Consider the following 12,602-nt stretch of genomic DNA (forward strand, 5'->3'; position numbering starts at 1 on the left):
CTTGAACTGTTCTTTTTATTTCCTGGATTCTTGTTTACAAAACAACCTTGGCTGGTTGTTTTTAAATAACCATTTTAAATATGCAGCCCAGTAAACTTACTCTTGAAATATTTACTGCCTGCTCACTTCTTAAAAATATGTTTTGCACACCCCATATGTGTCAGGCTTTGTGCAAAGCATAGGACTTAGAGTACACATGACCCTAGTGAATGGAAATTAAATGAATAATTGGTAAAGAATTGTGAAGCCATGCTTGAAGTGAATGCCTAGGAACTGGCCTGATGTGAGGGCCATAGGAATATTTGTCTGAGGTCCTTGCCAGGATAGAAAGTGATGAGTGAGGAAACAGTTTAGCAGAGGGGACACATTGGAGAGGTAAGCAGAGGAAAGGAACCTGCTCTAGGAGAGCAGAGAGAGCTGTTGGATGCCTTGTAGGATACCAGAAAGACTCTTCCCTCTGAGTATGAGCAGAGCAGTGCAGCGAGAAGGTTTTATAGGAGGGCTATGAAATAAGGTTTCCCTGTTGAACTGTACCTGGTTCAAATGATATCTCTTCTCTGAAGTTTTTCAGAATTGGAACCACATGAATTCAGCATCCCTTCTTCATGCACATAACTCTCCTTTCATGTTCTGCTAGTTGTGGAATAACATGTCACATCTATCACTTCTCCCTGTACTCCAAGTTCCCATGGTATACTCATGCTGCCTCTACTCCTCCTAAGCCTCTTCCTTTCTCCTCATCTCACAGGTCGTCATTAACATTTTAATTATTGTCATCTTCTTTGTATCTTCTCTAACTCAGCCTTCTAGCAACCTACACAAAGCATAGTAAATGTATGCCAGTTTATTTAGAATTATTTATCAGCGCACGCGCACACACACACAGAAATGCTATTATGTGTATAGTCCCTCATTTCTTCATCTCCTCTTTCTGATCCTTTTTGATCATCATCAGATGTTTTTCTCTCTCATTTTGGACAAATTCTTGAGCAGAGTTCTCTTTCAAACACCGTGAGCTGCAATTATTTACATTCATTCATTCATTTAGGCAACAAATGTTTAGTGGGCATATGGTAAGCTCAATGCTAGGAAAAAGTAACAATGAACAACTTTCCTGAAGCTTGTATTCTAGAGAAAATAAACAATTTAAACAAATGACTATAGATTTGATGGGAAGCAGTGCTGTAAAGAAACTTGAAGTAGCATAGAGATACTACTAGGAACAGTCCTTTTTTTCAGCATCATATTTTCTGCCTTTGCTCATAGAATGTTCTGAGTTACTTCAAATATTTTGTCAGTGAAATTGTGTAGGATTCAGTAACTCTGAGAGACAAATGAGTCTGCCAGCAAGACCTAGGAGATTTGTATTTTGTTTATTTTGTTGCAAAGAAAAGCAGTGGAAAAATTCTTTCAAGTTTATAAGTTTAAGTGACTATCAATATTTATTTTTGTCTGCTAGCCTCATAGTGACATTTTTACTCTGCTTTAATTGAAGGCTCTTGAGATCTGTCAGCAGAGAAATTTTGTAGAAGAGACAGTGTATCTTCTAAGTAAGTAACTTTTATTCATTTTGGTCCCCATAAGCAAAGAAATGGGGTGCAACCTGATGTAAATTGTGTATGAATGGACAGAGATATTAATATTAGATATTAATAACAGAAGTTCAAGCCTATTTTGTACAAGAATTCTATATATGAAAAAATAATTTACAGAATAAAAGGGAAGTTAGTGAATAAAGATATTGAAAGAACATACTAGCAATATATAATAAACAACAAACAATTAAAACTGTTGCACCACAACATAGATTAAAATTGTAGATGGGTTACCTTTTTTAATATTACCATTATAATGGTAAAAAATAATCTTCATTTTCAAAACCCATATCCTAAATAATTGGGGGAAATGCAATTGAATATGGAGTTTTTGAGCGAAGGGGGAAATGCAATTGAATATGGAGTTTTTGAGCGAAAGGAGACCTTTTTAATAGACTCTAGTTGTGTCATTTGTCCCTGGTCTTCAGGTTCCCACTTCTACAAGTGTCATAGCTCTTATACCCTGCATACCAAGACACAGAACTTCTTGTCTATTCATGTTCCTCCAGAATGCATCAGGGCAATGCAGGTTTCACTGAAAGGCTCACAGGGAACCCCTGTACAGGAATTGGTGGCATACAGCAGAGTTCATGTGCGCTTCCTGTCTAGTGTTACTTTCCAGCCCACCCCATTAGTATTTTACCACTTCACATCTTTCTCTCATACCACACTCACTGCCTTTGGCCTTTGTTGGAAAATGATCCATATCTTCTGTTTCCTTTTGTGCACAGGCAGCTCCATGGGTGCTCAGCAATAGACATGGAACTATCCAGTTATGGAACCTACCTTCCTTAGAAGTGCTTATGTGGCTATATTTTGTTACTTAAGTGTGTATTTGGGATTCTGATCATAACCTCAAGTAACTCATTGTTTTAGTCAGCTTTTTCACTGTGACTAAAAGACCTGACAGGAACAATTGTAGAGGAGGAAAAGTTTGAGGGCTTATGGTTTTAGAGGTCACAGCCCATGGACAGCAGGCTCCATTCCTCAGTGCTTGAGATGTGGCAAAACATATGATGGAAGAGTGTGCAGTGGGAAGCAGCTCACATGACAATCAGAAGCGCAGAGAAAGAGAGAGACTCCACTCACCAGATATATGTGCCCATAGGCGCACCCCCAGTGACCTACCTCTTCTTCCTACACCCTACCCATCTTCAGTTACCACTAAGTTAATCCCTGTTAGGGGATTAATTCACTGAGTGGGTTAAGGCTCTCATAACCCAGTAATTTCACTTCTGAATATGCTTGCATAGTTTCAAACATGAGGTTTTGGGGGTTACCTCACATCCAAACCATACGTGAGGGGACAAAGTCAAGGCAGAGGCCTGATCACCCTCCACTGAGTAAGGCTTTCAACATGAAGTGTAGTAAAAACTGATCTAAATTATTAAAACAATTGAAATACCAGTGAACAAAGTGTATAAAGATCAGTAATTAGCTAATAGAAGCATAGCTGATAAATACTTTTCCCTCATGAAGGTTATTGAATGGCTTTTCCTAGAACCTGGAAAAGAAAGAAATGAAGTAACCCACTGAAAATTGAGTCACACTTTTACCCAATAAGCAAAATGCAGAACCACCTTAAAGAGGCAGAATGATTTCCAAGGTCTCTCAATGTGTAAATTGTATCTGAATGTGAAGGTATTAACATTGACTAAAAAAGTACAGGTCTGTCAAAAGGCAGGTAAAATCTGGCATCCCTGAGCTCAAATTTCACCTGTATTATTTAGTAGCTGTATGATTTTGACAAGTGCCTAACATATCTACTCTTCTTCTGTGAAATAAGATCATTAGTAGAACATCCATCATAGTATTATAGTGATGACTAAATGATTAATTTATGCAAGCACTTAAATATTTAAGTACTCTTCATGAAGTGAACACTTAACAAAAGATATTTACCATGTTGTGGGTAGTAAACGCTAATGTCACAGAAGAAAATATGCTTTTGTCTTAGCTTTCAAACTGTGTAAACAAATTAAGAAATATGCTGTTTCTCTCTAACATAGGCAGGATGGGCAATAGCCGAAGTGCCCTGAAGATGATTATGGAGGAGTTGCATGATGTTGATAAAGCAATTGAATTTGCCAAGGAGCAAGATGATGGAGAACTCTGGGAAGATCTAATTTTATATTCCATTGACAAACCACGTAAGTAGAAAAGTCATCTGTGATTTTAATTGCTTTCTAGTTATTTTTTAATAAGAATTATCTCAGGATACATTGAGTCAAAAATATAGCAAGATCTCTACAATACAAGCAGACCTGTTGTAAGGATTCCTAAGACCCCTGTGCAGAAAAGGCTGGAGCCTCATCACTTTGCATCACCCAGGTGTGACATGGAACAAGTGGTTTACAGCTTATTTAACTGTATCCCCAGGGGCACATTTCTTGGTTGGGTTTTGGTTTTAGTTTGTGTATGGGGGCATTTATTATGAAAGTACATAACCTTTGCCACTCTCTCTTTATGGTACTGTTGCTTGATGCTGGTCATATTTTGATGTTTGCATGATAGTATTCAGACTTTCTTCTACCCCATTTTATTAGTGCAGCACCAGGAGCTTCTACCCCATTTTATTAGTGCAGCCCTCAGATTGATCATTTGCATTGGTTCTCCTCCCATTTTGGAACAAGAACAGTCACCTAACAGTAACCCAAGTCCTCTTTTGAAGATGTAGAAATGGTTCAGAAACTAGCAATGCGGTTTAAAATCTTTTGTTTTGTTTTGATGGGGAGTGGTAAGGAAGGCTTTATGTTCCTACACCATAATCTGAAATTGGCTTGATGACTTTATGTCTTGAAAATACAAGGAATCTAATTGAACATGATAAAGTAGTAGTTTAAGGACCTTAGGAGGCCAGATGAATAGCATAGACCATATCATGAACTTGGGTCTGGCCTGGGGTTGAATTTGAGCTCATTACTTGCTAATTTTGTGACCTGGGTAAATTTAACATCCTATTTCCTTTGATTGTAAAATAGAGACACTCAATATTCTACTTTATAAGATACCAAGGCATATTATATAATATTATATAATAGCTGAGCCACAGGAAGTTCTCAAAAATATTAGTTGCATCCCTTTGACAGTACTGGTTATATTTTGAAGACAAAGATTTGAATAGAGGTGATCATTTGTTCAACTGTTTTTAAACTGTTCTCATTTAGTTTCTCTTTTATGTCTTAAGTTAGTTCTTGAAAATTTAAACTTTAAAGGAAAACTGGTTCTTGAGAGCTTAGAAATTCAATTTTTTTCCATATTTATTAGTGCATTATAATTGTAGAATTTGTTGTTATATGTGTACATGCACAATATAATTTTGCCAATGTCATTTCCCAATATTTCCCATTTCTCTCCCCTTCTCTTCTGATTTTTCACGAGATTCTCCCACACCTTTCTTTTCCCTTTTTTCTCTCTAGCTTCTACATATAAGAAAAAAACACAGTAGCCCTCAACTTTCCAAGTTTGGTTTATTTTGCTTAATGTAATATTCTCAAATTCCGTCCATTTTCCTACAAATGGCATAAAAAAATCCAAGTGGTTTTAACACTTACTTTGAAAGAAACAATCTTTTTAAGTTACTTTTGGTCTAAAGTTGCATTTTGTGTAATAAAATACATTGTAACATTGCTTATGTGCTGTTTTGTGTGGTATTCTGTAGCATTTATTACTGGCTTGTTGAACAATATTGGCACCCATGTTGATCCAATTCTGCTGATTCACCGTATTAAGGAAGGAATGGAGATTCCCAATCTGAGAGATTCCTTAGTTAAAATATTGCAAGACTACAATTTGCAAGTAAGTATCCTTTTTTTTTTGGCTTAATTAGGGGCTTGTTTCAAGATAAACATTTCTAAGGTTTATGTTAGATATTAGTGAGGTTTAAATTTCACAGTGACATTTTATTTAGGCCCAGATAATTGGAAAACTTCAAGTAGATTAACTGAAAACATCACCCCTTCAGGAAGCCATTTGATTCCTTAGCCATTCTCAGATTTTTCTTCACATTAAGAAGGCATTTTTACATTTATGTATGAAATCAGACCACCCAAACATCATTAGGGAGAATAAATATTGTGTCCATTTTGGAGAAATTAAAAAATATTTTTCAGTAGTTAATAATTTTTATTGAAGCCATTTAGTAATCCATTGTCCAAAAAGGTTGAAATAACAGGATTCTGTTTAACTTTTGTCTGTTTGCTAGAATAGCACAACTTTATTATCCCTGTTAATTCAGAATTTGTGATAAGAAAAGTGAAACCCATTATTTTCATATAAATTAATATACTAATTACAAAGCATCCTGATGTTTTCCAGAACACTGGTAGTTTCCTTAATATTTGAAACTGTTTAAAACACATAACTTTAAACGTTCACACTGTATTCTTTCTCTAATTCACTTTAAAATGCGTTTTTGTTTTAATGGATAATTCCTGGAATTTGGTAAGAGGAGCATTATAGGGAGAATTTGTTGGACAGTAATCTCTAGAAAGAGTGAGGAGTACCGAGCCATCTGCTGGAACTCAGGTGACAGCCTTAGGTAGGAGGCTAGGTGAAGAGAAAAAGTTGAAGGAAATTTAATGTCATAGAGAATGGATATGAGAGATGTGAAGGAATGACAGAGCTAGAGAAACAAGAGGTTATAGCTAGGGAGTGTTGATACTGTTACTATTGCAATTTTAAAAAATAGGGCAAAGGTAAAGGTCACTGAAGTAAAATTAATCAAGAAACAGAGATCACAGCCTTGACTGAGGCATCCAAATGGATATTGAAGAGTAGTGGGAGGAGGCAGGGTGCTATTAGACAGGCTTCAGCATCCTCAGTGAACTAGAATGTTACCCATGTGGCCCACAGGCAGCTTTGATGACTAGATGACACATCTTTAAGAGGAGACATTTTTCTTGCAGCTGGGGATATGAGAGATCAGGAACCCTGCACGCTAGGAAATGGGATTAGTTGGAGAGAAACTTGTATTCAGTTAAGCCAAAGAGAGGAACTGTTCTGCAAAATGCTGAACAATATGAAGGTGTTTATTTCCAGTGGGATTGGAGGTTTACAGATGACCCAAGGGAAATATTAATAGGGGAGGAAACAGGGAAGAAGGAAATAGAACATAGGATGGGTTCGTAGGCAAGGAGAGGGACTACAAGGTGCTCCCACCGTGTGCAGTGCCTTACGAATGCAGAACAGTAATTCAGGCAGGACATTCAGTAGCGCCAAGGCTTGGTTGAAAATGAGTTCAGTGCCCAGCCTTATAAACCTCTGGGAGTGAGGTTTGACAGTGATCTGCACTTTGCCAGTCCTTACAAACTTCCCTGCGTATGCCAGGATATGCTCAAAGTTCCAGGTCAAATTTATTGAGAAGACATCCAGGCATCTTTGAACAACTATACCCAAGAGCGAGATCCTTCAACTGTAGTGCATGAAGCTTAGCCTTTGGTGAAAAATGTGCCCTTCTCTTTTCCCCTCTCCACGCTGCCTGCAAAACCACCTGATAAACCCCTCTTATTAGGCTCTTTTATTCCAGAGAACCAAGTGCATGGATACCACTGTAATCTCACTGCTCATTCATTTTTTTATGAACAAATTTGCATAGTTGTGAGTCAACTGGAAATAATTATTACTAACTGCAAAATGAATTCTGAACATAAAAATTACCCACTAAAACATCTGCTAAATCAATATTTTATTCTTTTAATTATATTTTAAGATATTCTGAGAGCTCTTCCTTAAGCTGTGTAAATATGCAGTTGGGTAATATGTTTGAGGCTCAAAATTATTTAGCCAGTGGGTCCAAAGAGCTGCTGTTGCCTAAAGTTCCCCTAAAGAGCAGCTTCTCAACAGGAGAGGAAGGGACCCACCCAGAGGGAAGGTGGCAAAGCATGTGGAAAATGCCATATATTTTGTCTCCACAGGAGCTCAGAGGTTTTATTGGAGGATATAGAGAAAACATGGTCTACTGGAGAGGTTTTTCAGAGAATCCCAGGGAATACTTCTTACTCATGGATAAAGAAGGGATTTAGGATTTTTTTCCCTATGGGAAAAGGCTGCTCTTTTTCATTAGTGGCCACTTATTTATTTTCTTTCCCTAGGCAACCTACAAGGATTCATTGTAAAAATAACTTAACATCTCTTTATAGAGCCTTTTGCACTTTTTAGAAGAGTTTCACATACATGTCTTTTACTTGATTCTACTTAGCCTTGTTTTTATGTTGCATAAAACTATAGTTGATTTTTTTACAAGTTCTCACTTAGCAAAATAAAAACTTGACAATTATGTTAATCTCAAAAATTGGAGAGAAATTTTGCATGTCTGTGAATTGCCAAGAATTTTTGACAAAAACCAGCTCCAGTAAACAGAGATCCAGGGTCATATGTTAGAGAAATACTGTTGCTAATATACAGTGGGAATAGCTAAGGGGAGATGTACAATCAAGTATGAGCATTTGAAATTATTTGGGCATTGAAAATGCTTTGGGGGATTATTTCATTATCTAGTTGTTCATTGGAAAGAGGATAGAGAAAGTTATGGGGGAGAAACTTGAACAACTCTTCTGATTTTAAAGTTTGGTATTTTCTAAAATATAACATCTCTCTTCAGCCTAGGTTTAGCATCATTAGGCAAGTTAGATGCCTTTGACAAAGTTAAACTACATCATCAATTTAGTTTAATTTATAGCAATCTCCTGTTACCTTGAAAGTGTAATTACCTTATTTATTTATTTTTATTTTTTTGGTACTGGGGATTGAACCCAGGAGCACTATTCTATTGAACTATATTCCCAGTCCTTTCTATTTTGTATCTTGAGACAGGGTCTCACTAAATTTCCTGAAGCTGGGCTTGAATTTACGATCCTCCTGGCTTAGCATTCCCAGGTTGCTAGAATTACAGATGTGCACCACCATGCCTTACTGTCCAACTTAATTTTAAAAATTTCATGAAGTCAGTAAAAAGAAAGTAGCTTGTATTTCATAAACTTAAAATGTTCCTAAACTTGATTTCAAGAACAAATTACATTCATCTTGACACAAATGGTTTCCAAAATATGTAGTATAAATAATATTTTTATATTTTCTATTTTTTAAACATTTTTATTTATAAATTAAGCATTTTTTTTATTTAGCATTTATATTGTTTCCTGTTGTTGAAGACATTTTTTTCTTAACAATTTCAGCATCTTTGTTTTAAAACACCTTTTGGCAGTCTTATTTGAGAAATATTTTATCTTCACAACAGTCCTGTATGAGCTGTCATCTCCATTTCACAGAGTAGAAGACAAAGTGTCAAAAAGGGTAAATGACTTATCAGTCTGGGAAGGTGACTAGCTAGGTTTGAACCCAAACCTCTTTGCCTTTTTCATCCAAAACTGTATTAGTTTTTTTTTTTTTTAAAGAGAGAGAGAATTTTTTAATATTTATTTTTTAGTTTTTTGGCAGACAACATCGTGGTTTGTATGTGGTGCTGAGGATCCAACCCGGGCCACATGCATGCCAGGCGAGTGCACTACCGCTTGAGCCACATCCCCAGCCCTGCATTAGTTTTTATAGCCACCAATCTACCAATTGCAGTCCATCCTTAATTTTTCATTATGGGTATTGCAGGCAGGGTGGTGATGGTAGTAGCAAACCTGTTTTAACTTGTCCTGAAGAGGGAGCTGATGTGGAGAAACCAGCACTTGCTAAGTCCTGAGTCTGAGCTTTCACAAACCAGGGCATGATCCTGAGCAAGTCATTGCATATCCCTGGGCCTCTGTTTCCCCATACTTACTCTAGACATCTCCATGCCTACCAGGGTTATTTTCCTATACATTGGCTTCAAACCCCTATATTTCTTATTTTTTACATCTTTACTTTGAAATTCACAGAAAAATGATGTAAGAAAATAGTGACTTTCTTCTCATGTGCCTTTTGGTGGGGGCATGTGGGTTTTTTACTCATAGGAAAAAAGTTAATAGCTTATATACTAAGTTTTTAAACTTTAAATCCCTGAAATACACTTTCTTCTCAAATTTTTAGCTTTGCCATTTCAGGATGACACAGAAGGTCTGTGACGTCCAACCAGATTCCTTAATCAGTTTTCTGCATGCATACTTTGTGCTGTTGTAAATTTAAATACAATTGTAAGATTGTTTTTGAACTAACTGTGAAACCTGAGAGTCTATATTTTCCATCTTATTTCTGCTATTCATCATCTTTGATTATAATGCCAACCAAAAGCAAAGCTTTTCAACTAGAATTCAAGCCCCATGACATTGGTCTAAAGGATTAATTAGAAAGGAGGGAGAAAGTTTCTCAGTCCAACTCTCTATCATTCTGGGACTTGCCAAGCCATGTAACTGTCTGTCATTTGCAATTCTAGTGATAAGTATTGCGGTATGAACAAGGCAATTTCAGCAAAAAGTCAATGTTCAAAAACTTCTAAAATAAAGATTTTGGTGCATTGGCACACGCCTGTAATCCCAGCAACTCAGGAGGCTGAGGCAGGAGGATCACAAGTTCAAAGCCAATTTCAGCAACTTAGCAAGATCCTGTCTCAAATAAAAAGATTTTTTAAAAAGGCTAGAGATGTGACTGAGTAGTAGAGCACCCCTAGGTTCAAAAAATAAAGATTTCAAAAACCCAAGCTATTTTTGGATGGCATTTTTTTCCCCATAGTAGCTGATTCTCTTGAACCATACCTTCATTTATGTACAGTTCTTTCATTGCTTTATAAAATGTCTATGAATCTGGTGTTCTGCTTTTGATTGGAATTATTATGGATGATGAACTGAAGAGAAACCAGAAGGAAAAGATAGAGTGCATTCAAGGTTTCATATTGATTTTCAGCTGTCTTAGAAATACGTTTTTATTTAAATTTATAGCTGGACAGAATATACAAGTAAATTGCATATAGAAACTATAGTTGATTGTCTTGAAAAGTATGAAGAGAAAGGAGAGAATAAAGGTCATGTTAATAAAGAATTTAGAAAAACTTAGAACCATGAAGAGACCCAAGAGTAATTGAGAACGATGTGGGAAGAAGTTGGCTCAAATATTTGGATAATCTTGGAAAAAAAGAGTTAAGTCTCATAAGGAAAATAAGTCTCTGAAAGATATTATATACTTCATAAGAAATGTTAAATATTTTTTAAATGGAAACAATGTTATTACAAAGTTGAGTAAAGAGAAGACAGTAATTTATCTTTGGTGAAATTTTTACAAGCAATAAGGATAACAAAGATTAGTAGTGGTGCTGTTTATGTACCAGACGGAGATGTTTCAAAGATCACAAGGTGTTTCAAACTGATTTTAATTTCTGAAAGTGACATCAGAAGCTTTCTAACAGAATAAGAAATTATGGGAAAACAGGAGGAAACAGGCAAGGAAGATTTTCCTGGTTAAAAGTGACTTCATCTTGGAGTCAGCATGCTTTTGAAAATAGGAACTACCTAGGTAAGAAAAGGGACATGATCCTTAAAACTGAATAAATATTTTTTTTAATTACCCCAAAGTAATGAGAGCACTGTAGTACTCAAAGAAAGAACAGCAGTGATTGTTTCATTCTGGTCATTGAAAACTTGGTAACAGGTGAGCTTGCATGTGCCCTAAATATGTAAAGAACACCAAACTTACAAGGATAGAAGGAGACAAGTAGGAGATGATGACCCACAGTGGGAAAACGGGCAACAGTCAGAACTCAGCAGTGTGAAGGTCAGAAAAGCAGGAAGATGACCCTAAGCCAGCTGCTGCAGCATCTGACTTTTAACCAGAAAGGATTTTATAATAAAGACATGCATGGTAATTGCCACATATGAACTTCTAGGGGTGAAATCAGTGTCAGCAGCACCTTTTTCATGAATTACTAATAGAATTGCTGCTGGAAATGCCTAGTTACCATAATCCTTTGTCATGTGTCAAATAATGGAAAACAATGCCTGAATAATATTGCATATAATCTTATACCTTCCACTTAACCATCTTTGCTTGCCTTCAAATTATTATAGATGTTGCGGAGTGAATGACTACTTTCTACAGTTTATTTATTTTTTTAAATATACCTACCTGGCATCATATCAAAGAAACAAAATTTTTTATATTTCTCAGACTTGGAGCCTTGGATTTTGATCAGATAAAGGAGGAAGTAATATAATAAGCTGTATTTTTATACTTTTCCTTCTCATGGCTGTTTTCCTCTGAATACTGAAATTTTTCTTAAAAAATACCTTTTGCAGGCAGACAGAGTATACCTGTTTAGAAAATGTAATCCTGCTGAGGAGACGGTTCCTTGTCAGTTTGCAGTTTTTGCTGTTTTCTTTTTAGATTGCAGACCCAGTGGCCTCTGTCTAGACTGCTGGCTCGTCCTTTCACCTGAATTATTTATACAATAGGCTCTGAACACTCCCTGAGGGTTGGAGCCAATTCTTTTTGAAATATTTCACCGAAGATATTGTGACTGACACTATTTTTCTGAAGTTTTTTATTTTTGTGACAGAGGCTGAGCAGCTTTGTATGTTTGCTTATCAATTTTCTTTGAGTATTCTGACATCAGTATTTCTTAGAAAGAGAAAAATATACCAAGAAAAACATCTGTGTGCTTTAATGATGTCTTAAAATCTTGATATTTTTAAATGAATTAAAAGCTCCATTTGTAGAATTTTAAAGAAAACTTCATAAACAATTTCCAATTAACATAATACTAGAATGTAATCTCTTCCTCATCAGTACTAGTAATCTATCTAGACATGTAGAAATATAATTTAGGCATTAGTTCTATTTTCTTGAATGTTTGCTTTTATAAATGAGAAAGGCCTTTGACTAGATTCACCCAAATCCAGCACTCTTGTTGATTTTTAAGAGTACACATGGCTATTGTAGATGGCCACTTCCTTGCTTGCCTTCCCCAGTGGCATGAATTTAAGCCTCTGGGAAGTAAAGTGCCCTTCTAGGGTTAGAGTTGATGTTGATGTCTGGATGAAGAAAGTCAAAAGTTCATCCCTGCCAGGAGACTTGCTAGGACCCACAGCCACA

At 36.2% G+C, this 12,602-nt stretch overlaps 1 protein-coding gene across 2 annotated transcripts in view; it reads left to right on the plus strand.

Annotated features, from left to right (window-relative positions):
- Positions 1–12,602, plus strand: part of Vps41 (VPS41 subunit of HOPS complex) — a 157,379-nt gene that overhangs the window by 140,753 nt on the left and 4,024 nt on the right. For both annotated transcript variants that reach the window (XM_005319206.5, XM_013355978.4), the window contains exons 23-25: positions 1,496–1,550; positions 3,605–3,745; positions 5,257–5,393. In XM_005319206.5, coding sequence (XP_005319263.1) covers positions 1,496–1,550; positions 3,605–3,745; positions 5,257–5,393 — 333 coding nt within the window. The remainder of the gene's footprint in view (positions 1–1,495; positions 1,551–3,604; positions 3,746–5,256; positions 5,394–12,602) is intronic.

The sequence above is a fragment of the Ictidomys tridecemlineatus genome, chromosome 2 (genome assembly GCF_052094955.1).
Source record: "Ictidomys tridecemlineatus isolate mIctTri1 chromosome 2, mIctTri1.hap1, whole genome shotgun sequence".
NCBI classification, from domain to species: domain Eukaryota; kingdom Metazoa; phylum Chordata; class Mammalia; order Rodentia; family Sciuridae; genus Ictidomys; species Ictidomys tridecemlineatus.